Here is a 24,857-nt window from a genome sequence, read left to right on the forward strand (position 1 = left end):
ATTATAATGTATTTATACATTTTTGTATTGTTTGTGCAATGTGTACGCATGTGCGTGTGTAAGTGTTAGATTTGTCTGTAATATTTTTTGAACAAGAGGGTTTTCACCTGCTTCTTAAAAGTGGTGATAGTCTCGGCTAGTCGTGTGGAGGAGGGCAGGTTGTCCCACCAGCCAGGGACAACAACGGAGAACAGAGATGATTGGAATCGGAGACCCCGTGAAGAAGGAATTTTTAGTCTCCTTTCGTTTGCAGATCTGAGAGAGCGTGCAGGAGTGTAGCTAGGTAGTATTGTGTTGATGTAGGAGGTAGTATTGTAGCTTCTGTGCAGGGGTGTAGCTAGGTAGTAGTGTGTTGATGTAAGAGGTAGTATTGTAGCTTCTGTGCAGGGGTGTAGCTAGGTAGTATTGTATTGATGTAGGAGGTAGTATTGTAGCTTCTGTGCAGGAGTGTAGCTAGGTAGTATTGTGTTGATGTAGGAGGTAGTATTGTAGCTTCTGTGCAGGAGTGTAGCTAGGTAGTAGTGTGTTGATGTAAGAGGTAGTATTGTAGCTTCTGTGCAGGGGTGTAGCTAGGTAGTATTGTGTTGATGTAGGAGGTAGTATTGTAGCTTCTGTGCAGGGGTGTAGCTAGGTAGTATTGTGTTGATGTAGGAGGTAGTATTGTAGCTTCTGTGCAGGGGTGTAGCTAGGTAGTATTGTGTTGATGTAGGAGGTAGTATTGTAGCTTCTGTGCAGGAGTGTAGCTAGGTAGTATTGTATTGATGTAGGAGGTAGTATTGTAGCTTCTGTGCAGGGGTGTAGCTAGGTAGTATTGTGTTGATGTAGGAGGTAGTATTGTGGCTTCTGTGCAGGAGTGTAGCTAGGTAGTATTGTGTTGATGTAAGAGGTAGTATTGTAGCTTCTGTGCAGGAGTGTAGCTAGGTAGTAGTGTGTTGATGTAAGAGGTAGTATTGTAGCTTCTGTGCAGGGGTGTAGCGAGGTAGTATTGTAGCTTCTGTGCAGGGGTGTAGCTAGGTAGTATTGTGTTGATGTAGGAGGTAGTATTGTAGCTTCTGTGCAGGGGTGTAGCTAGGTAGTATTGTGTTGATGTAGGAGGTAGTATTGTAGTTTCTGTGCAGGAGTGTAGCTAGGTAGTATTGTGTTGATGTAAGAGGTAGTATTGTAGCTTCTGTGCAGGAGTGTAGCTAGGTAGTAGTGTGTTGATGTAAGAGGTAGTATTGTAGCTTCTGTGCAGGGGTGTAGCTAGGTGGTATTGTGTTGATGTAGGAGGTAGTATTGTAGCTTCTGTGCAGGAGTGTAGCTAGGTGGTATTGTGTTGATGTAGGAGGTAGTATTGTAGCTTCTGTGCAGGGGTGTAGCTAGGTGGTATTGTGTTGATGTAGGAGGTAGTATTGTAGCTTCTGTGCAGGGGTGTAGCTAGGTAGTAGTGTGTTGATGTAAGAGGTAGTATTGTAGCTTCTGTGCAGGGGTGTAGCTAGGTAGTATTGTGTTGATGTAGGAGGTAGTATTGTAGCTTCTGTGCAGGGGTGTAGCTAGGTAGTATTGTGTTGATGTAGGAGGTAGTATTGTAGCTTCTGTGCAGGAGTGTAGCTAGGTAGTATTGTGTTGATGTAGGAGGTAGTATTGTAGCTTCTGTGCAGGAGTGTAGCTAGGTAGTATTGTGTTGATGTAGGAGGTAGTATTGTAGCTTCTGTGCAGGGGTGTAGCTAGGTAGTATTGTGTTGATGTAGGAGGTAGTATTGTAGCTTCTGTGCAGGGGTGTAGCTAGGTAGTATTGTGTTGATGTAGGAGGTAGTATTGTAGCTTCTGTGCAGGAGTGTAGCTAGGTAGTAGTGTGTTGATGTAAGAGGTAGTATTGTAGCTTCTGTGCAGGGGTGTAGCTAGGTAGTATTGTGTTGATGTAGGAGGTAGTATTGTAGCTTCTGTGCAGGAGTGTAGCTAGGTAGTATTGTATTGATGTAGGAGGTAGTATTGTAGCTTCTGTGCAGGAGTGTAGCTAGGTAGTATTGTGTTGATGTAGGAGGTAGTATTGTAGCTTCTGTGCAGGGGTGTAGCGAGGTAGTATTGTAGCTTCTGTGCAGGGGTGTAGCTAGGTAGTATTGTGTTGATGTAGGAGGTAGTATTGTAGCTTCTGTGCAGGGGTGTAGCTAGGTAGTATTGTGTTGATGTAGGAGGTAGTATTGTAGCTTCTGTGCAGGGGTGTAGCTAGGTAGTATTGTGTTGATGTAGGAGGTAGTATTGTAGTTTCTGTGCAGGGGTGTAGCTAGGTAGTATTGTGTTGATGTAAGAGGTAGTATTGTAGCTTCTGTGCAGGAGTGTAGCTAGGTAGTAGTGTGTTGATGTAAGAGGTAGTATTGTAGCTTCTGTGCAGGAGTGTAGCTAGGTAGTATTGTGTTGATGTAGGAGGTAGTATTGTAGCTTCTGTGCAGGGGTGTAGCTAGGTAGTATTGTATTGATGTAGGAGGTAGTATTGTAGCTTCTGTGCAGGGGTGTAGCTAGGTAGTAGTGTGTTGATGTAGGAGGTAGTATTGTAGCTTCTGTGCAGGAGTGTAGCTAGGTAGTATTGTGTTGATGTAGGAGGTAGTATTGTAGCTTCTGTGCAGGAGTGTAGCTAGGTGGTATTGTGTTGATGTAGGAGGTAGTATTGTAGCTTCTGTGCAGGGGTGTAGCTAGGTGGTATTGTGTTGATGTAGGAGGTAGTATTGTAGCTTCTGTGCAGGAGTGTAGCTAGGTAGTAGTGTGTTGATGTAAGAGGTAGTATTGTAGCTTCTGTGCAGGGGTGTAGCTAGGTAGTATTGTGTTGATGTAGGAGGTAGTATTGTGTTGATGTAGGAGGTAGTATTGTAGCTTCTGTGCAGGGGTGTAGCTAGGTAGTATTGTGTTGATGTAGGAGGTAGTATTGTAGCTTCTGTGCAGGAGTGTAGCTAGGTAGTATTGTGTTGATGTAGGAGGTAGTATTGTAGCTTCTGTGCAGGAGTGTAGCTAGGTAGTATTGTGTTGATGTAGGAGGGAGTATTGTAGCTTCTGTGCAGGGGTGTAGCTAGGTAGTATTGTGTTGATGTAGGAGGTAGTATTGTAGCTTCTGTGCAGGGGTGTAGCTAGGTAGTATTGTGTTGATGTAGGAGGTAGTATTGTAGCTTCTGTGCAGGAGTTGTAGCTAGGTAGTAGTGTGTTGATGTAAGAGGTAGTATTGTAGCTTCTGTGCAGGGGTGTAGCTAGGTAGTATTGTGTTGATGTAGGAGGTAGTATTGTAGCTTCTGTGCAGGAGTGTAGCTAGGTAGTATTGTGTTGATGTAGGAGGTAGTATTGTAGCTTCTGTGCAGGGGTGTAGCTAGGTAGTATTGTGTTGATGTAGGAGGTAGTATTGTAGCTTCTGTGCAGGGGTGTAGCTAGGTAGTATTGTGTTGATGTAGGAGGTAGTATTGTAGCTTCTGTGCAGGAGTGTAGCTAGGTAGTAGTGTGTTGATGTAAGAGGTAGTATTGTAGCTTCTGTGCAGGGGTGTAGCTAGGTAGTATTGTGTTGATGTAGGAGGTAGTATTGTAGCTTCTGTGCAGGAGTGTAGCTAGGTAGTATTGTATTGATGTAGGAGGTAGTATTGTAGCTTCTGTGCAGGAGTGTAGCTAGGTAGTATTGTGTTGATGTAGGAGGTAGTATTGTAGCTTCTGTGCAGGGGTGTAGCGAGGTAGTATTGTAGCTTCTGTGCAGGGGTGTAGCTAGGTAGTATTGTGTTGATGTAGGAGGTAGTATTGTAGCTTCTGTGCAGGGGTGTAGCTAGGTAGTATTGTGTTGATGTAGGAGGTAGTATTGTAGCTTCTGTGCAGGGGTGTAGCTAGGTAGTATTGTGTTGATGTAGGAGGTAGTATTGTAGTTTCTGTGCAGGAGTGTAGCTAGGTAGTAGTGTGTTGATGTAAGAGGTAGTATTGTAGCTTCTGTGCAGGAGTGTAGCTAGGTAGTATTGTGTTGATGTAGGAGGTAGTATTGTAGCTTCTGTGCAGGGGTGTAGCTAGGTAGTATTGTATTGATGTAGGAGGTAGTATTGTAGCTTCTGTGCAGGGGTGTAGCTAGGTAGTAGTGTGTTGATGTAGGAGGTAGTATTGTAGCTTCTGTGCAGGAGTGTAGCTAGGTAGTAGTGTGTTGATGTAGGAGGTAGTATTGTAGCTTCTGTGCAGGAGTGTAGCTAGGTAGTATTGTATTGATGTAGGAGGTAGTATTGTAGCTTCTGTGCAGGAGTGTAGCTAGGTAGTATTGTATTGATGTAGGAGGGCGCAGTTCCATTAACAGCCCTGTAGGCAGCATCAAGGATTTGAACTCAATGCGAGCAACTACGGGAGCCGGTGGAGGGAGGTAAGAAGAGGTGGAACATGGGTGTATTTTGGCTGGTTGAAGATGAGACGAGCTGCCATATTTTGGATCATCTGGAGTGGTTTTATGGTGACTGCAGAGGCTCCAGCCAGGAGAGAGTTACAGTAGTCGAGTTTGGAGATGACCATTGCCTGGACGAGGAGCTGCGTAGCCTGTTGCGGGAGAAAAGGCCGAATCTTGCGAATGTTGTAGAGAGTGAACCTGCAGGATCTGGAGATCGCAGCAACATGATGGTTCAAACTCAGTTTGTCATCTATCCAAACTCCAAGGCTTTTTGGAGATGCCGTGGGTGTTAACAGTAGCGAGCCAATTTGAATTGAAAGGTTTTGCTGAGAGGATTTGTTGCCCGGAAAGATCAGAATCTCGGTTTTGGATAGGTTGAGTTGGAGTTGTCGCTCAGACATCCATGCTGATATGTCTGAGAAGCAGGCCGAAATTTTTGTTGCTATAGTAGCATCTTCTGGTGGGAATGACAGATAGAGCTGGGTGTCATCAGCATAAGAGTGGGTCTTATGCAGCATAAGAGTGGGTCTTATGCAGCATAAGAGCATAGATAGCAAAACTAGATAGCAAAAAAAACAAAAAACAGTTACTGTAGCGAAGCGACGTGATTGGTCAGTTGACAACGAGGGACAACATGATTGGTTGGTTTAGGACCAATCACGTTTGTTTTTGACGACGTCACTAAAGCACCCGCCCAGCAGCAGCAGGCTACAGCGCCACTGAGAGGGGTTCTGTGGTGCATGGGACCAACCTCTCAGCTCCACCACGCCCAGGTCCCTTTGGGCAGACCAGTGATTCTTACTACGCTTGCAAACCAGAGGCAGCAGTTTGGCGTCCAGGTTCACGCTGGACAAACCCTGCAGCTCAACAAACCCCGCAGCTCGACAACTCCATGGCCATCAAGACTTCAGTGGCCAGAAAAATGATCTGTTGGTCCACGCCTGTCAAATGTTGCGTCTACATTTAATATTGGATGTAAACTGGACCTGAACAACATAGCAAGGCGTGGTCGAAATGTCGAGTCAACAACCCAAGGCGTTTCAACGCTGTTTCAATGAAGATGCGGAAACCCAGAACATCTGCACTCATCTTCGAGTCGGGGAAAGTCGTTTGCACAGGAGCACTAAACAAAATTGAGTCCCAAAATGCAGCCAGAAAGTATGGGAGGCTGATCCAGAAGATGGGATACCCTGCAAAGCTCCAAGCATTTAAAATCCAAAACGTGGTGGCAAGCTGCAATGTTAACTTCACTATTCAGATTGAAGATCTTGCTCGGAACTACCCACAGGAGTGCTGCTATGAGCCCGAATAAAACCCAGGCTGTCTGAACAGGAAGTTACACTCCTGGTCTTTATATCGGGCAAAGTTGTGTTTGTAGGCGCAAAAAGCAGAGACCAAGTCAACAAAGCTTTTCAAGCCATCTCCCCAATCCTGGAGAGATTCCAGAAGAAAACTCATCGAGAGGGAACAGCTGTGCATTTTCCCCACTTTTCCTTCTCCACAGTCCAAGTTACGATATAGAGAGAAAGCCCATCGTAATCAAAGATTTCAGGAAATGCAAATGAGTTGTTGACGAGCATGGTCAGGGATATTTTCTTCTGGCCCTCTTCCACAACCTGGTTGATACGTCCCTCTACAATGCCTGTGTCCTGTGGACTTCGATCGAGCCACCATCCTGGCAGCAGCAGAAACCATACAGGAGGAGACATGGGAGAAATGCTGGTGACCCCACACATCCAGAAAGGAGGGTGCCTTCCCCCCTCATCCTCCGCTGCAGGAATAGCTGCAAATCTGCAGGGTGCTGCTGCAGGCCCCTCTCTCATCAGGAAACGGAAAGGCAGGAGGCGGGGCCACTCAAGGAAGAGTTGGGGGCACCTGCTGCAATGGTGGGAAATTCACATGCAAGGACCACATGAGCTGGATTCTCACTCCCAGACAAATATGATCTCTTTTTCAATAATGTTCAACTCTCTAAAATAAAGTTTGTCTGGTCAAACTGATCTTTTATTCTTTGTGTATTTTTAAAACACAAGGTAATACGCATTTAAAAGCCTTATACGTATTGTTGGACGGGCCTAGTAACAATCAACATATACAGTCCCTGACAATAGTCCCTGACACCCGCTATTAACCCGACTTATAATGAATCAACTGGTGTTAGAAATAGCTCATATGAAAAGTTAAAATGATGTTTAATGCATAGAAATGAATTCGTTTCACTGTAAAAAAGATTTCATTTCATCAAGACAGAAAGGTCAAATTTCGGCAAAACAACATTTTTGTCGCTTATACAGAAACTGAACAAATTTACTGCAAATACAAAAATATAAGAGAAAATGAAGTAGTGGTGCTGTGAGATCAAAATGTAATATCTTGTATGACGTCCATGAGCTTGAAGGACTGCATCCATGCGGTTTGGCAAGGATTTTTTTTTTGGCTTTCCATTTCAATAAAAAAAGAGCTATGGAGTTGCGTAACCATACTGGCTTTTAAAGGGTTAATAATTCCAAAAATGGTGACATTTTTTGGCCTTAGGGACAAACAAGTCAGGATATTAAAGCAAGTCTGAACGGTTAAATTGTGTCTTATAACCTTAACAATGGTTGTTGGAAATCCTTAGTCTTAGAATGTAGTAATTGTAAGCAAACATTTTATAAACCAATAATAACATTTTCTTTATTAACATTTATAAATCAATTATGGCTTCTAATAAGACACAAGAAACATGTACTGATGAAACAATTCCCCCACTGCAACACATGTGAATACATTAAAAATGATCATTATAAACATCAGTGTGAGTGTTGAAATCACATTTCTTTCCAAGATCTTTCAATGATGTTAGCAAATATAATATATTTAATAATTGGTTTAACCTTTTGAATACAGTTCCTATAACAAATGAACAGTCAACTTTATATTACATTTGAACAAAACAACTGAGAACAATGAAGTCGCTTAAAATAAAAATGGAAGTGTGTATTTTGAATCTACTGGGTCTGTCCAAAAGAAAGAGTTGTTTGAGTGCGATCAGGGTCATTCAGTCGCAGAATTCGTATCAGATTGTTTTCTGGGATAGAGCTGTAAAGGAAACAAAAATGCTAAAAATCTGTAAAAGCACAACATGCAATTTAAACTCAGTCTGTGATTTTGGTCAGATGTAGTTGTAAATAATTTCATTGTATTTAGTATCTCTAATCTTGTAAAAATGTGTATTCACTGTTATAATGTTGCAGGTCAACATTTTTCTACTTCAAATGACAGTCAGCAAGATGACTGTCTTGCTGCAATCATCATGTACAAGCTCCTTTTGAAAGGTGTGACTGAGCAGATGCCGTACCTCATGCTTTGAGGAGTGAGGAAAATAAACTGCCTGTAACGCTGGCTGGAAGCGAGCTTCAGCATCATGTCCATGGATAATCTGCGGTTCACCATGTCCTAAACAACAGTCAGGTCATGAGGTTGAAGGCAGTAGATTCACAACCAACCAAACACTGAAACGCGGTTATTACTGGCTAGATTGTGGAAGTCTTTTACTGCACAACCGGCATCTACACCAGAAACACTCAGCTGACTTCACTTTCCTTAGTCTAAATCAAACCAAGAAAAGTGATCTGGCTGTTTGAGAAGAATTCTACATGATTTCTAATAACACGGCTAAACGTCTGTACCATGAAGACATCAAATTCATCAAGGCAGCGGAAGGGTGCATCAGAGATGGCCCAAAGCGACAGGACAAAGCAGACGGTGGAGAATGAACGCTCCCCTCCAGAGAGAGACCGCATGTCATTCAGAACGGCTTCTTCTTTTTCTCCTGGCTGCACCTACAGAGAGAGAGAAGGGGGGAATGTTTCATGAAGAGAACGTATCATGTGTGGCTTATCAGTACAGTGTGGTCAGACTAGTTTGTCTGACAGCTTCTGTTCCATAATAAAGTTCTTACAGATATGCTTAGGGCTTCACGGCCATGGTCGAAGGTCATTCTCCCCTTGTAACCTCTCTGGGACAGCGTGGCATTAAAGTAATATTTACAGCGGACTGAAAGATATCTGCAGAAAAACAGACAGAAGGGTTGAGCACCACATGCAGTTTCCTGACCTGCTGGGACCTTTACTATAGTCGTGGCCTGAAGTTTTGAGGATCACGTAAATACTGGTTTTCACAAAGTTTGCTTTAGACCACAAAGCTTGTTTTTAGATCTGTTTGTCAGTTGTGCCTGTGCTGTATTGAAGTATAATTACAAGCATTTCAGTTTCAAAGGTTTTTACATTACGTTTATGCCTCCATGCTCTGGACACTACGCTGATTCTTGCCACAGCTCACATTGATGTGCCACCCTGGATGAGCTGCACTACCTGAGCCACTTGTGTGGGTTGTAGACTCAGTTTCATGCTACCACTAGAGGGAAGGCCCCACCAGCATTCAAAAGTGAGCAAAACATCAGCCAGAAAGCAGAGTTGTGTACAGGTCAGGTCAACAGGGTGGTACGTTGTGTCCCCTACCTTCTCAAGACAGAGTAAGCTGCATGTCTTTTACACATGATGTCATAGAGAAGCTCATTGAAGCGCTTGAGGCACTTGACCTGTCGGCTGATTGTGCTGTAGTTCTGGGCAGCTTCTTGGTACTCCCTGAAACACACACAAAAAACCCCCCCAAAAAACACAAACCTTCTGTGAATAATTCATGAATATAGCAGAATTTTTACATTTAAAAGTGGTGGCCTAGTGGTTAAGGAAATGGGCCAAAGGACACAGGTTCAAATCCCAAACTGTCATGGTGCCACTGAGCGAAGCACCATCCCCACACACTGCTCACCAAGGTGATGGGTTAAATGCAGAGGACATTTCATCATGTCAAAATGTGCTGTGCTGTGCTGTATACCATATTGCCAAAACTATCACTTTCACTTAAATGCAGATTTCACTGAACTACAGAAAAGTGTATGAAAGATATTAGCAAACCTTTCCTAAAATCCCTGTATGCTGATGTCATACCCACTGATTGGAAACATGTTACTACAACTCAATTATCTGAACTTGAACAACTGAGAATTTGATGGAAATTATGGAATATGTTGTTGTTGGAAATGACAGGATACAACGCCAATGGTGCGATTTACTGAGATTCCCAGTATGCTCCACATAGGAACAGCAGCAGCTTGGACAGAAAATTATTCCTAATTAACAAACAGAACTTAAAAACATATGAATAAAAATGGTTGGCAGATAACACCAAGGACTGATGTGAAGCTCAAACTGAGTATGCTGTGGAATCTCCTACTTAAGTGGACTGATACCTGGCAGAGATTAAGCCAGATAAATATAAGGAAATCAATATAAATCAGATATTTCAGGAATCCAATTAGGTGTTGACTTACTCTCACCAGTTAAAAAAGAAAATGAGGTCTGTGGAGGTCTGGGGTTCAATGAAAGCCTGCATAGCATAGAGGGTTGTCTCAGAACTGAATTTGTGAACAAAGAGCTGGTCATGAAAATTAGCATTTCAATAAAAGTTCACCAAAACAGACCAGTGCAGCTCCCACAAAACTGCTGACATTGAACCAAGTTCCCCTTTTATTCCCCACCACTCATGAACAAGACTGAGATACATGACCTCCTCAACTTGAGACAGTGTCTCACCCTTGACCTGAAGAGCGCAATGCACCCGTTATTTTGGGAGAGAACCTCAGATTTAGAAGCTGATTGGCTTTAATAAGTTTATAAAATATAATTAATGAATGCAGCAAGTAAAATCAGATTTTAATTTTTTTGTCATCCATGCACTTGTTTATGGAAGTTAATATTTTGATGGTATCTCACAAGATTGAGGACCCATTATATGACTTATCATTATTCACTGAAAACTTTTATCGTTAATAAATTACAAACCAAATCGGCCATAATGTTTGGGGATGTTCTAACCGCTAACTATTTCCTAAAAGAACGTACCTTAGCTATATAAGCTGATTTTTAACATATAAATATAGATTTCTAGGAATTGACATGTACCTGATGATAACATCTCGATCCCCCTGTTGTTCCTGATGGGCGCTGATTTTCCCTTTCAGGCGGCTGATCTCGCTGTCCAGGCTCTTGGCAGTTCTCTTCACTTCCAGCCTCTCAGGACAAATCTGTGTAGCTTTCACTATGGCACTCTGTCCAACATTGAAGCATTCATCAGATGGCCAGTAAAAGAGTAGAGCAATATACGTGGTGATATAGGGCAATTGATACAGGGACACCACATAATGACACTTTTGTATACAAATTGAGTTTTCTTTAGTGAAAACATGACAGAGCGATTGTCATTAAAACGGCCCGTTCAACATGTAAAAATAAACCAGGCTGTGTGGACAATTTGCAAGTGGTGTCTCACTTCTGTGAAATATTCAGGGTCTATCCTTCTCCCAGTATATATGCTCCAGAGGGAAATCGGTTTATTGATTGATCGATGTCTGATTCAGTTGACCTACTATATCATAGATGAACAGTGTAGCTGGCTGCAGGTTGAGGAGTAAACCAGACAGTTTTAAAGTTCTGTACATAGTACCATTTAGGCTCCAGGTAAAGGTATACCCCATCAAGTGTTTATCTCTGTGTATTACCTTGACTTCCTTCTCTTTTTGCTGCAGGCTGTGTTTCAGTTCCTGTATCTTGCTGAGGTGGACCTTGCGCTTGTCCTCAAAGTGCTTCCTGTGGTGCTTACATTTCTCCAGCTCCTGATCATTCTTACTCAGTTCTTCCTGCACAACACAAGCACACACACACAAAGATGTGAAAGTAGAAATGTCTGTTCATAGCATTTAGATCCATAGGGGTCCAACGATCAGTTGACATTGTCAACAAGAATTGACTAAAATAGCCATTGATAAACTTAATTGTTGATAATTGTCACTGGACGTATTTTTAATCTGTAGACTTCCTACAAAAATGTCCCATTTTCTCAACATCTTGCTCGTCAAACTAATTGACAGCTATCGCAGCCACTTGTACACACTTTTAGCTTGAAACTGATAAATGGCAAATGAAAAAAAAAAAAAAAAAGTTGATAACTAGCTGACTATCAAAAAAAGTTGTTAGTTGCAACCCTAGCCAGCATGCTGAGAAACCCTGCACTATCATGCACTGAGAGATGCACCATGCACCTTGATTGGCTCAGCCTCTTCTGCAATGTTGGTGATGATCTCCATCTTCTGGCGGTAGGCCTTCTCTGCTTCCTCCAGTGCCCTCTTTTGCTGAGCCATGTCCTGATTTGCTTTTTCAAAATCCTTCTTTGAATCCTGCAGTTTCTCACTGATCTCGTTCAAGTCATCTTCCTGTATGTGTGACAATTCAAAGTGGTCCATGATTTTTCAAATATAGTCATTAAAGAAGCAAAAGACTGGCACATTATTTCACTTGCTAATAATTTTAATTGTCTTCTACTTTCAGCCGCTCCTATCAGGGGTCACCACAGTGGATTCATTATGTTCCTTTTTTTCCTCTTGCCTGGTAGCTCCATCCTCAGCATCCTTCTGCCTACATACTCACTGTCTCTCCTCTGCATTGTCTCCAAAACAGCCCTAACTGTTCCTCTAATGCTGTGGTTCCCAACCTGAGGTCCCCGACCCTCCTCAGGGTTCCGCACTATAAATAATTATATAAAATCCCAAAAACACACACAATAGGATTATCAAAACTCTGTATAATCCTGTAGGCTGTATAGACTTTGAAAACATACAACTGCTATTTGTAATAACTTTATTTGTTTAATGTATATATGCAGGAAGGAAATGGGGTTGAGGGGAATGTACTGGCTTGGCGTGGACATAGGCAGGGAGAACTTCTGGGGAAAAAAAGGTTGGGAACCATGGGTCTAATGAAGTCATTCGTAATGATCTGACAATCCCAAATGAAAATGAAGCTATTAAAAAGCACATGGAATGTGGAAACAGGAATCAGTATTTGTCAGGTTGAAGGTTCTGCCTATTGCATGGATGCACAGAAAGAATATGTATCTGGCATTACCAGAGGTCTGAGGTCCTCTGACTGGGGTTCCTCAACATTCTGCAACTCACTGATTTCCAACAGTAACCTCCTGCAGCAGTCCTGTAGTCATGAAAAATGAAACACTAACATCTCCATTCATGGTCACCAGAAGTAATAAGATATTTATAATAAAAAGTTGCAAAACATATGTTGCTTAGTGATTAAAATACATTTTGAAGGTATTGATGAGGTGGTGTGAGAAATGAATTCTATAGGTAGTGATGAGAGTAGATCACTAAAACGTTAGTTGACAAGATATATATCTGACTATATGCTGTTCAATAAGTAGCAAAGTTTGCACGGCACAGACGTTGATGTCCCTGCAAGCGAGCAAGAAATCTGGCAATATGTGGGTTGGTCTCGTTATTATTTCTAACTCAATATTTTCCAATTAAATTGGTTGAGGAATCAGAGGGCAGAAATAAAACAAACGTTTACTATAAAAGGCTCCAAATTCCAATGCTTCTCAGTAACTGAGAGATATAATGGTGTTACTTTCTACTGTTTGCAGCTATCTATTAATGGAATGTCGCTTCAGCTTTTAGATAGCTTTTTTAAGCTTTTTTTTTTCTTCGCTAGATGCATATCTAATGAATACAACTTTGTCCTTAGTGTTGTAAAAAAACACAAAGACAACTCAGGTCTTTTAACAGGTTGATTTAGTACTTAAAAAAAGAAACTTAATTGAGCATTCCAGAACCTTCTCCCGAATAATTGTATCTGTGAAAAGGGACAGTGGTCAGTAGGTAGCACCTTGACATTCTTGCGATTGTCATAGGCAGTCTTCAGCAGAGCACTATTATTGCGGATGTCAGCCTCCACCTCTTGAATGTGTTGCTTGTATCGATGCATGTGGGCCTGTTGGTTCTCTAAGGCTACTCGCAAATGCCTGCATCGCAGAGAGACAAGAAACAAGAAAATATGGCAACAGGCCATAAAATGAATGTGTATATTAAAATCTGCCCTATTTTATATAGGTTATTAGTCACCCCTAATACTGTATCTGAAGCCTCTTTTTTCTCAGATTCCAATAAACTCTGTTCTCCTTTGTTGTCCCTGGCTGGTGGGACAACTTGTCCTGCTCCATTCGACTAGCTGAGACTACCACCACCTTTAAGAAGTAGTTGAAAACCCACTTATTCAAAAAGTATTTCAGACAAATCTAACACTTACACACGCACATGAGCACACACACACACACACACACACACACACACAAACACACATTGCACAAAATAATAAATAAATAAATATATATATATATATATGAAATATTTTTTTCTTCGTCTAGCATCTCCGAGCATGCTCTTTGCTGACAAGTTAGGCCTTATCAGGGCTCTTAGTTTTGTAAACTCAAAATCTACAGAAATAGAACGAGAATTGCTGGTGTCGTCCTCCTGTAAGTCGCTTTGGATAAAAGCGTCTGCTAAATAAAGTAAAGTAAAGTAATCAGCACCGTTCACCAAACCACAATATTTGGCACAGACAGGAAGTACAAAAAACATTTGTGCTCATTTTTCCATCCAATCGCAGAGCAACTGCAATGCTTCGCACATTTGGAAGCCATAATGGTCAGTGGAGATACTGTTTTAGGGGAAAGTGGGGAAAAGCATGAGGAAGCAGAGGTAACCTTTACCCATAAGACGTTATAAGGAGACACATTCCAGATCAGACCATCTAAGCTGCTGCTCTCAGAACAGTGAAGCAAAATGGCCGAAACCCTCTTTACACCTATTGCCATTTCTAGCCACTGCAGAACCCTAGACAAGCTTGGGGAACTTGTATTAATATTAAATAACGTCACAAAGTCAGATTTTATCGGCTGGAAAATCAGGAGGATCGAGATGTCATCAGATACACACAACAATTCCTAGAAAGATGATGTTCACAAGTCTGTCATTTGAAAAGCTTCATGGACTATAAGAAAACATTTTCAAATGATCTCGCTCTATTCTGTTTTGTTATGGGTTATGTTAGAAATGTTCTGTGTGGATACAGCCACTAACAACACATGAAATTTGTGCTGCAAACAGGTCATTCAGCCAGAAACAGGAGCTGAATATTGTTTACGACTGTGGTGAATCCCCCTTTACTGTAACCATGCCTACCATGTTTCAGAGGAAACCCGGAACTGCTGACAAACACTCCCTGCGTGTTTGATTAATTTTTCTAACACTCATTGATGACTGCTGTAAGCATTTATGCTTTATGCAATGGATGCTTTATTTGCTTTTAATTAACCAACAGCTGTGTATTATTTTATATATCAGATTAATGCACATGTACTACAGTAAATAGTGATATATTGATAAACTGCAATGCTGCTCCTGAGACATAAATAAACCAGATAATTCTTGCTGAAAGTTCTAATATTTTTACTCACACATTATGTTTTTTGTTTTATAAATTAAATGAATCAATTACCATTTTCTTTATATTGGAAGCAGTTCATGCTTTTCCCCCCCTCATTTTGGCATTGTAATATAGCGCAGTTAATGAACAGAGACCTGATTTCTTCCTCGAGGTCCCCACTGAGGTAGAGCGCCCTCTGCACATCAGAGCTGTAGTAGCGGTTGGCGTAAACCTGATCTCCCTCTTTAGTGAAAGCCTCCCTGCAGTTTTGGGGCGGGTGGCCACTCTGCATTACTCGACGTGCTTCTTTTTTACCCTGTAGATGAAGAGATCAACAAGAGAACATCAATACAGGTTTATTTTTTTGGACAGCAATTCATTTATTGCCACAAACTCATTTTTATTCATTTACAGCATAAAATGAACGTGCTGTACACAGTGAATGAGAAAATACAGCGGACACTTATTTGAAATTACCTCATCCTTACCTTAATCAGTAGTATGGTCTCAATGCCTCTCATGTCAATAAGACAGTTGGAAACAACAGGGTCATCAATCTCCAGAACCTGTAGCACGGTGGGAAACTCTGGATGATGAACCGCTCTGGAAACAGAAATCAAAGATTTAAAATATACATTCTGAGATTTACCAGCCAGTCTATGTATAGCAGATTCCATCATAAGATGTCCATATATGAGTAGAAATGGCTGAATAGTAATGTCTGTATATGGTTGAAAGAGAGATGACACACACTGTTTTGATAAAAAAACATTTTATGATAAATCTGGGTTGAGTTTAAGTGAAAGTATCAAAGTTGCATTTCCAAACTATGAGATCATCTTATATGACACAAGTCTGCACCTGAATTAGTCATTAAACACAGATTAATGTCCCCCAGTACCTTTCCTCAACATTGTAGCGCTTGTCTGTGAACTCGCTCACAATAATTTGAGGTCTCTTGTCTTTAAAGTAGCGGGACATGAGGGACTGCAAGAGCGCTTCATCTCTGTGGTTGTCACAGCAAAAAGCCAGCATCAGAGACTTCAGGCAGCTCTCCACGGCCACAGCCAGCTCTGGGTCCTTAAGGCAGATGCAGAAGCCTACACAAGACAGACTCTGTCAGACACCGCATCTCATATTCTGTTGGGTATTTATGAAAAATCTATTTCCAGTCCAAAACATTTCAAACTATAGTAAAGTAAAGTAAACCAATACAGGCAGGAAACAGGAGCACAAAAAAAAAAAAAAAATATGCTAAAGCACCCCATATTGACAGAAAAACACAGAATTGTTGACATTTTTGCAGATTTAAAAAACATCTGAAGGACTCAAAGAAGGTGAGAAATAAGGTTTGATATCATTTTTAGCCTTAATTCTAAGTAGTATGTGTGGAGAAAACCAGGTACCTGTTCAAAACAGACCCAACAGTGAAGCATGGTGGTGGCAGCATCATGCTGTGGGGGTGTTTTGCAGCTACAGGGACAGGATTACTGGTTGCAATAGAAGGAAAGATGAAAGTATAAGGATATCCTGGACAAGAACCTTCTCAGACTGGGCCAAAGGTTTACCTTCCAACAAGACAATGATCCTAAGCACACAGCTAAAATAAAAAAGGAGTGGTTTCACAGCAACTCTATGACTGTTCTTCAATAGCCCAGCCAGAGCCCTGACTTAAACCCAATTGAGCATCTCTGGAGAGACCTACAAAAATGGCTATCCAACCTGCCAGAACTGGAGAGGATCAAGGAGGAATGGATCCCCAAATCCAGGAGTGAAAAACTTGTTGCATCTTTCCTAAAAGACTCATAGGTGTATTAGATCAAAAGGTTGCTTCTCCTAAAAACTGAGCAGAGGGTCTGAATACTTAGGACCATGTGATATTTCAGTTTTTCTTTGCTAATAAGTCTGCAGAAAGGTCTATTCTTTTCTGTCAATATAGGGTGCTGTGTGTACATTATTGAGGAAAAAGGTGGAAAATTATTTTAGCAAATGGCTGCAATATAACAAAGGATGAAAAATGAAATACTTTCCGTACCCACTGAATATGTACTGTAAGAAGGGGTGTGTATTTGCAAAGATCTCATGATCTCACGATACCTGGGTCATGATACGTTTATAGCACGAAACTGTACATATTGCGATAATCTACAGTTCAATGAAAATATAAACTCAGAGCTGAAACATAAGATGCTGACATGTATCACATTACATTACTAATTCAGGAAAAAAAAAAAAAAAAAAAAAAGACATTACTCAGAAATTAATTTGTACTTTTTTGTCTTTGCATTTAAAACACACTGATAAAATGCATATGGTTGAAAATTTAAGTGCCCAGTCAGTTATATTATGCTGGTGTGGTGCTTGTAAAGGACTTAAAAATGTGCATGTGCACGCAGACTCGTTATAATTAGTGAACACTGTGCAAATTAAAGAAGTCAGTATAATGTCAAGAAGCTTAATATTATTTGCATGAGTCCACTATACCCCCCATGTAAATCCCCAAATAAAAATAAGTGATCAATTTGTGTTGAGGCGAGTTCTGCAACTTATTTTTCCCCACACAGTGCTATTTTTGAAGAAGCTGCTTGTTCTTCTAACACTTCCCAGCATTCAGGCCACTGACGGCAGCTTTAACACGTGCTGTGCAGCTAAGTTGAATGTGCAAGTAAAGCATTTAAAATGTGGCACATCAGCAAGCACTGCAATGGCCATGTTTAATGCGTTATCTGTTACTATAACAAGAGTCCTCGGTTTTACGTCCCATTTCTCCACTGCCCCTTTCAGCAGCTCAGTGATGTTACTGACAGTATAGTGCTCATGGAAAACCAATAGCCAGTCCTCATTAATGTGGTGCAACGTAATCGTAACCCTCAAACATTGAGGCATGTCTGACTAGTTCCATGCAGCAGCAATGTTCTACATTGATTTGGCCCCACCCATAAAAAGAGGGAGTTATTAAAAGTTAAATATCCTGCGCCGAATATCTGTAGAATTTCCAACCTGAAACTAAGTTCAAGGCAGTATTTTGTTTGCTTTATCCAAAAGGCTTTGGTTGTTGCTGTATTGTATGTAGAGGGTTCCTGTTTATTAATTAATTCGTAAATTGGTTGTGTTGCCTGAATATCTTATTGGAGCGTGACAACTTGCAAATTGCATTTCCTTTATCCAAGTAAAAACTGCCTGATTAATTTTTACATGTTGAACAAGTTACTATAATGACAATCGCTCGGTCTGTCAGGTTTTGTGATTCCACTCTGCCTGAAATGCCAGGCAGTAAGTCCCTAGCTGTACTGCGCCATCGACAGGAGAGGAGGATGTAGTCGCACACTGACTCTCACTTCTGCTGACCTCACTAAGCAAAACACTTGACAGCACCACCCGGTGAACAAAATTTGTATATATAAAAAAAATAATAATAAATAAAAATTATATTTGGTGTCCTTGTAACAATACAATATCAAATTTAATGCAGTTTTACAGGTTCACTTTTTCTTCTTTTTAAATTGCTGTCCATATAGGCAATATTGACTTGTAAATGATTAAATAACAATCTGGTTTACTCTTTATTTGAAGCACAATTCTACAAGAAAATGTCTTGGTGCTTAAGGTGTTTCACAGATTTGAAATTTAAACAAGAGAAATCAGTGTATCCAAATCGTGATTTACCCACTGTATATACTAGTGGTGTTTTAATTTCATTAGAATTGGTTTTTACATGTTTTTTGTGCGTGTGTGTGTGTGAGAATGAGAGAGAAAGAGTGAGAGACTCCTGCATTACCCAGCGGCCCTAGAGGTTTTCTTCTGAATTGTCTTCTGTGGTGGGCATCATCCACAGCAGCCAGGAGTGCAGGCATGTTTTCTCCAAAGCGGCGAATGTGACTGTTCCTGCTGTTTTCCATTGCACGCAGGTTCCTCTCCTTAGAACTCACAGAATGTTGGATATCCTGCTCCTCTCGTCTATTCAAGGATATATATTATATATTAAAACATTTTCAAATATGTCAAATCAGGGATTTACTCATTACTGCATTTATTTAGTAATGGATTTATATGTGTGTGTGTGTATATATATATATATATATATATACACACACACACACACACACACGTTTATTTCTGCTAAATTCGGTCATTCACACAGTTTTCCAACTCACTTTGAAAGAGTAATCAGTAATTTCAAATGTGTGTGAGTGTGTATGTAAATGTAGTGTTGTATCCTGGTTTTCCCTGTTAGAGGCTGGATGAACATACCTCATTTTGTCCAGTTCATCCTTGCTTGTTGCCACCGCTGTCTGGAACTGGTCTATCTGCTGCCCCAGGGTGGAGTCAGTAAATGTCTTGGCATCCAGCTGCCCTTGCAGCTGCCTGAGCTTCTCCATCCGTTTCTGGCTATCAGCAGCGGTGGCCTGACTGATGCTGGAGCAAGACATGGAAGGAAAAATGCTGCATTTTAAATTGAGTTGACAAATTTCCTTTTTAAATTTCAATAAAAGTGAATGCATCTAATTGAGTCTGCTGTCTATTGACCTGAATTTGAGCTCATCAATACGTTTGGTGAGCTGTTCCTTGTCCTTCTCCAAGTCTCTAAGATTGGTCTTTAGTCGATGAACAAAAGCCTGTAAAACAGATTCGCATTAAAGGTTAAAAATGCAAAAACAAACCACCTGACCAATCACTAGGGTGCCACAAATTGCTGAAACTAAAAACCAAGAAACAAAGAAATACCTTTGCTTTTATGAATAGGACTGTGTGTATTTCTCACTGACGTCCAGGCAAATTAATATTCATACTTCCAAGAATAAATAAATTACAAAAATATAATAAAAAAAAAGACTGCTGAAAGACTGTATATTCCTAGAAATCGCATGTACATTTGTGTTGAACATTAGCAAAAGTTCATGACTAGTGAAGCACCGTAAACATGTCAATCTCACCTCTGCTTTTTTAACGTCATTGCGGCGTTCCTGAACCTGGCTCTTGATTTGAGCACATTGAGGTTGTAGCTGGTCCACCTGCACAGAGACCTGGTCCAACCTCTCCTGGTTCTGCTTATACCTCAGCTCAATCTCCTCAACCTTGGCCTGCCCACAAACATCAAAATACCAATTCCAAGCAGAGATTGGAGCAAAGATCGAATTCATCAATAAAAGTTCTTTAAAAGTTACCTTCCACTCCTCTATTTTCTGGTCAAATTTTACTGTGAACTTCTCATCATTTTCAATGTTGTCTTTCACTGGTTTCATTTCATTCTCCAGCTCTGTTACCTGGGATAAAAATAAATAAATATATTTTAATGATTTCATGATTTGATTACAGACTCAATTACCAAAATATGCTTTATGCCCACTAGGTTACTACCACGACCATTTAAAGTTACACAAATATGGATATTTTCAGACTTTATATATTATCAGAATGCTTACAATAGAAAAATGCTTATGCTAATATTGAAAACAAAAAAATTATATTTAAAGTTATTTATATACACTCAGCCAAGATCACTAGTATAGACATACAAGGGCCCATGCCATGTGATGTTGCAGATCTTCAAGTTTTTTGTTCATAGTATCAATTGATGAGAGGCTCTTGTACCGTTCTTCTTTCTCCTGGTATTTACGTTTCAGCTCATCCAAGCTCTTAAAGAGAATACACAGAATTATCATATTAAAATAAAAATTTTAATTAGTAGAATACATCACATCAAATCATGCAGCCTTGCCTCTTCATGCCCCTCCACAGCAGTCTTGGTGTAAGTCCTTGTCTTCATGATGTGCTTGTAGTCCTCCTTCATCTGCTCCAACTGGGTGGCTTTCATGAAGAACTTCAAAAGTAAAACAGATAATGCTCTAGGCATGAAGTACTTGGTCAGGTGGTGCGTGTCAAAGGAACATCCACATGAATCCATGACTCAAGGATTTCCCAGCAGTACATTCCCGGAATCTCGCCCCCATAGTGCATCCTGGTGCCATTTCTTCCCAACTCCCGGTCATCCATACAATGTAAAGGGAAATGTGATTAATCAGACCACTGATCCATGATCCAGTTACGATGAGCTTTCATAAGGGCACTTGGGACAGCATGTACACCTGGTCTGCAGCTATGCAGCGAACTGGGATGGACTGTGTGTTCTGACGCGTTCCTATCAGAACACAAACTTTTCTGCTATTGTAGCTACAGTAACTATTGAATTGAATAACATGGGCCGGCCGCCACTCCCCACAGGCACCAATTAGCCTTGGCTGGCCTTGAACCAGTCCCTGCCTCACCAGTTTCCCTTTCATAGATCGTGCTTCCATAGACCACTGCAGACCAGGAACATCAAACAAAAGCTGCAGTTTTGGAGACGCTATGATCTAGCCATCTAGCCCTCACAATTTGCTCGTCACTAGAATCCTTACACTTGTCATTTTTTCAGCCTCCAGATCAACAACTTGAGGGTGAAACCTTCACTTTCAGCCTAGCCTATCCCACCCACTCCAAGGTGCCACTGTAACGATCATTAATGATATTCACTTCTGCTGGTATGGCAGGTGGGTGCATGGGGATTTGTGAACGTACTTTGTACTTATCCTCTTCACTTTTTGAATGCAGAAAGTGTTTGCTCATCTCCTGAGTCAGGATAGATACTGGGTTGTCCACCTGTTCGAATCAAAATATTAAAATCTACATGTTAATTCTGCCATGAGAGAGAGTCCGGTCATGTTCTGTAAAAGCATTTGGAATACCTGAATATTAAAATGATCAAGAATAGCCACAAGTTCCTCCTTTTTTGTAGACACAATTTGACCTATAGGAATATACAAATTAATATTGCGGTATTCAAAATACACACAGTCACTCTAAACTATGTATTATCCACTCACAACTCCTTAAAACACACAAAACATCCAGAACGAAGAAGAAGAAAAAAAAAAAAAAAAAGTTCTGATGAATTAACACCACCTCTATATAAGAACCACAGCTGCCTTTACCATTTCTGCTCTTCAGCTTGTAGGTTCTCAAGCCTTCACTGGAAATGCGCACGTCTACTGTGATGGTCTGCCCATACACTTCAGGCTTGAAGGCATCCTCTCCCCGGTTCCTCAGAGCTATAGACACATCTGCAGAGCTGAGGAGGGTTGAAACAGGAACAAGATCAGGCATGTCAAGAATCTAATTCATGAAACAAAATGTCAACTTTAAATGTCAGGGGAAAAATAAAAAAAATAAAAAAAATTCCCAATTATATATAAACATATATACAAATTTATATTTTAAGATGAGTTGGTTTATCTGTATTCAATATCAATAAAGCACCCATAGCTCACTGATGATGAATGTGCAAAATGATATCAGTTATCAGGCGGTCTGGGAAACGTAGTGTAGAAGATATTTAAAAACAGTAAATTTAAATATACAATTTATGACGTCCCATTTTAAGTCACCCAAATAATTGGATCAGGAGTCAGTTCAGTTAAATTGTAGGTTAATAAATATTTAGTATGCGTGGACGCGCTACATCCTGCGCTCTCAGTTAAAGCCGGTTTCAGACCGAACGTAGCAAGGTCACCCTCGCTGTCTCGGATCGCAGGTTCACGTCAGTGTTTACTGGTCCTTTTTACCCTGAACAATGTTTGATTCTTCATTGATATTTTTTTTTTTGATTTGTGTTTTCTCTAATTAAAATTTGGAATTTCAAAGGCATTTCAATGACTAAAGTTTAACTAATTTGTTAAACAAAGAGTATGTAAATTAGAACTGTATCTTTTAGTGAAAGTGAAGTGATTGTCATGGTGGAACACTGCAGCACAGCACACGGTGCACAGTGAAATTTGTCCTCTGTATTTAACCATCACCCTGAGTGAGCAGTGGGCAGCCATGACAGGCGCCCGGGGAGCAGTGTGTGGGGTCAGTGGCACCTTGGTGGATCGGGATTCGAACAAAATTAACATAAGATAACATAACATAAAACAGCAGTAGAACTTAATTATTTGAGGAAAGTTCAGCCATTTCCCTAAATGAATGACATTGTTGCTTATTATGAACATTCACACTAATTTATTGCTCTGTCACCTAGCCTGGTTCATACCTCTCTCCTTCTTTGACAAATCCTTTCAGAGACGAGCCCCTGTTGGTAGCCTGTGCCTTCCCTCCTAATGCAACAATCAGGGCTGTCAGGACAGCACTCTTTCCACCTGCAAAAAGAGAAATGATCTTTTGAAAAGACAAATCGCATTTAGACATGAACGTCTCAAGCATTTGAGTAATGCAGAGGAAAAGCAAATTCAATAAAAGCAAATTTACTCACTTCCATTGTTTCCAACCACAAAATTGACATTGTCTCCAAATGCAAAAGGCCCAAGAAGTGCGTGACACATGAAGTTCTTAAGAGAGATCTTCTCAATGATACCAACCTCTCCAGAGACCTAAAAACACCCAAGAAAAGCAGAGTCAAGAAATTTCAGCCATTTGGGGAAAGGGGTGTGCAATACCACTTTGTACTCTGCATTCTGATCTGTCAATCCACTAAAGCTAAGCATGGGGCTTTTTAGCAAGAGTCAAGTCAGGATTAAATTATCTTATTAGCATGACAGGATACCGATCTTGGTTTTCACCTGGCTGTGCAGACATACTTGGCTTGTTAATGCCTTTATAGCCAGTCAGTGCACGATGGAACACATGGTGATGCACAAAGTAAACACTGACGAGAGGTTTAAGTGCGGATTTGCACGGCAGAGTTGCAGTTACGGAAGACGCAGAGTAAGGACACGCAACATCGCCATCAGACTGGAAGAAAGATCCCAGCTTTACTGGCTGGTTAAAGCCTGTAGCGAGAACTAGCAGTAAAGCTTCCTGTCCCTGTTGTAATGTGCAAATGATATTCTGCACCTCCTGCACTCCACACAGGTAAGATGCTTAAGTTAGCTCCTTATTCAAATTGTCTATTTTATATGTGTGTGTGTGTGTGTGTGTGTAAATGCTGCAATAACTCCGTAATACGCCGGTAAAGTCGGGATATCTATTTGAGAAATTAACATAAAGCTCTATCTGGTAATGATCTATGTAACCACTCAAAAGTGTGAACTATTAGGTTTGTATGTAGATGCGTGAAGAATATCAGGTGTGTGTGTGTGTGTGTGTGTGTAAACGCCTAGAGGAATATCTGGTGTGTGTGTGTGTGTGTGTGTGTGAGGTTTGTGTGTAAACGCGTGAGGAATACATGGTGTGTGTATGAGCTTTGTACGTAGACGTGTGAAGAAAATTGCGTATGTACGATAATTTCTCTCAACATTTGATCATTTTAAACTTCTGATACAATACATCACCATTTAGGATCTGGCAACACTGCTGCAGCTGGTCTTGTTCTCTGAGGCACACGTTTACAGAGGAATAATTCACAATTCTGGACAATTCTCCAGAGAATCGGACACTTCAGAATTCGTCCTGAAGCGCGGTGTCACTCACGCTGTGTGATGCTGGCCGCAGGTTCGCCACGTCCTCCTCCTGCTCCCCTGCATGGGAGGACTTGGCTCGTTTGTGAGGCGTCCCATCTGACCGGTCACTCTTCCGCTTGGACATGTCTGGAGGCGCTCACTGGAACCGCTTTACTTACTGCGGGATAAAGTAAGACCAAGTGGAACGATTACAAACGCTTCCTGGTTCTCCGAAGCTCCACCGTCTCACTCCTACCAGCTAAAATAAATGAGTATATATCCCCGCCCTGCGACCCGGCGGTTATAAGCTCCGCGTTTAAGTCATTTTAATTGCTGTAAAATATCACGCCATTAATGAAGAGTCTGGTTAAAAGATGTGCGCACCTAGCAGCTGTGCGGCTGCGCGCCAGTTTCTCGCGTCCAATGGCGTTCTTCCCTGACGGAGGCCACGCCCCCGATTCCGGTTCCCGTGGGCGGGCTGAGGTTCGACTCGAGCCGGAACCGGAAATGAAAGTTTAACGTGGCCAGAAAACAGTTAATATGAAATGTGTCTGCGGCATTTTTTTAAACCTGTGAAAAGAGGTGGAAATTAACGACTTACATTTACTCACGTTACTGTAATTTAGTAGGTTTTGTGAGTAATTTGTGTTTTAATGTTATAACAAATTCACAATTTGTTTGGCACAAATGACAACTGCG

General features: G+C 41.0%; 1 protein-coding gene and 1 pseudogene across 4 annotated transcripts; one reads left to right on the forward strand and one right to left on the reverse strand.

Annotated features, from left to right (window-relative positions):
• The first annotated feature begins 5,298 nt into the window (after positions 1-5,298).
• Positions 5,299-5,892, forward strand: LOC114803220 (TATA-box-binding protein-like; annotated as a pseudogene).
• A 1,123-nt stretch (positions 5,893-7,015) lies between these two features.
• si:dkey-119f1.1 (Structural maintenance of chromosomes protein 6-like) lies at positions 7,016-24,574 on the reverse strand. 4 transcript variants are annotated; one of them, XM_028953551.1, is made up of 27 exons: positions 24,543-24,574; positions 24,190-24,336; positions 23,033-23,150; positions 22,814-22,919; positions 21,717-21,853; positions 21,471-21,532; positions 21,304-21,384; positions 20,465-20,566; positions 20,262-20,381; positions 19,911-20,009; positions 19,680-19,826; positions 19,273-19,361; positions 18,997-19,161; positions 18,524-18,702; positions 15,647-15,845; positions 15,234-15,348; positions 14,901-15,061; positions 13,147-13,282; positions 12,373-12,453; positions 11,511-11,681; positions 10,971-11,108; positions 10,375-10,520; positions 8,869-8,994; positions 8,310-8,415; positions 8,038-8,190; positions 7,707-7,804; positions 7,016-7,447 (listed from the first exon to the last, which is right to left on the reverse strand). In XM_028953551.1, exons 2-27 carry the CDS (start codon positions 24,301-24,303, stop codon positions 7,357-7,359), a joined length of 3,240 nt encoding a protein of 1,079 aa, XP_028809384.1. In that variant the 5' UTR covers positions 24,304-24,336; positions 24,543-24,574; the 3' UTR covers positions 7,016-7,356. The 4 variants fall into 4 exon arrangements, with proteins under 4 accessions (XP_028809384.1, XP_028809385.1, XP_028809383.1 ...); XM_028953552.1 differs by lacking the exon at positions 24,543-24,574 and having other exon boundaries at positions 20,274-20,381; positions 24,190-24,532; XM_028953550.1 differs by lacking the exon at positions 24,543-24,574 and having other exon boundaries at positions 24,190-24,532.
• Between the last annotated feature and the right edge of the window lie 283 nt (positions 24,575-24,857).

The sequence above is a fragment of the Denticeps clupeoides genome, chromosome 14 (genome assembly GCF_900700375.1).
Source record: "Denticeps clupeoides chromosome 14, fDenClu1.1, whole genome shotgun sequence".
Classification (NCBI taxonomy): Eukaryota; Metazoa; Chordata; class Actinopteri; order Clupeiformes; family Denticipitidae; genus Denticeps; species Denticeps clupeoides.

Excerpts from the sequence above, each read along its gene's own strand:
- si:dkey-119f1.1 (XM_028953551.1), bottom strand. The coding sequence starts at position 24,303 with ATGTCCAAGCGGAAGAGTGACCGGTCAGATGGGACGCCTCACAAACGA. Across the intron at positions 15,062-15,233 it reads AGACCATACTACTGATTAAG|GGTAAAAAAGAAGCACGTCG; the intron begins GTAAGGATGAGG and ends CTTCATCTACAG. Across the intron at positions 8,995-10,374 it reads GATCGAGATGTTATCATCAG|GGAGTACCAAGAAGCTGCCC; the intron begins GTACATGTCAAT and ends TGTGTGTTTCAG.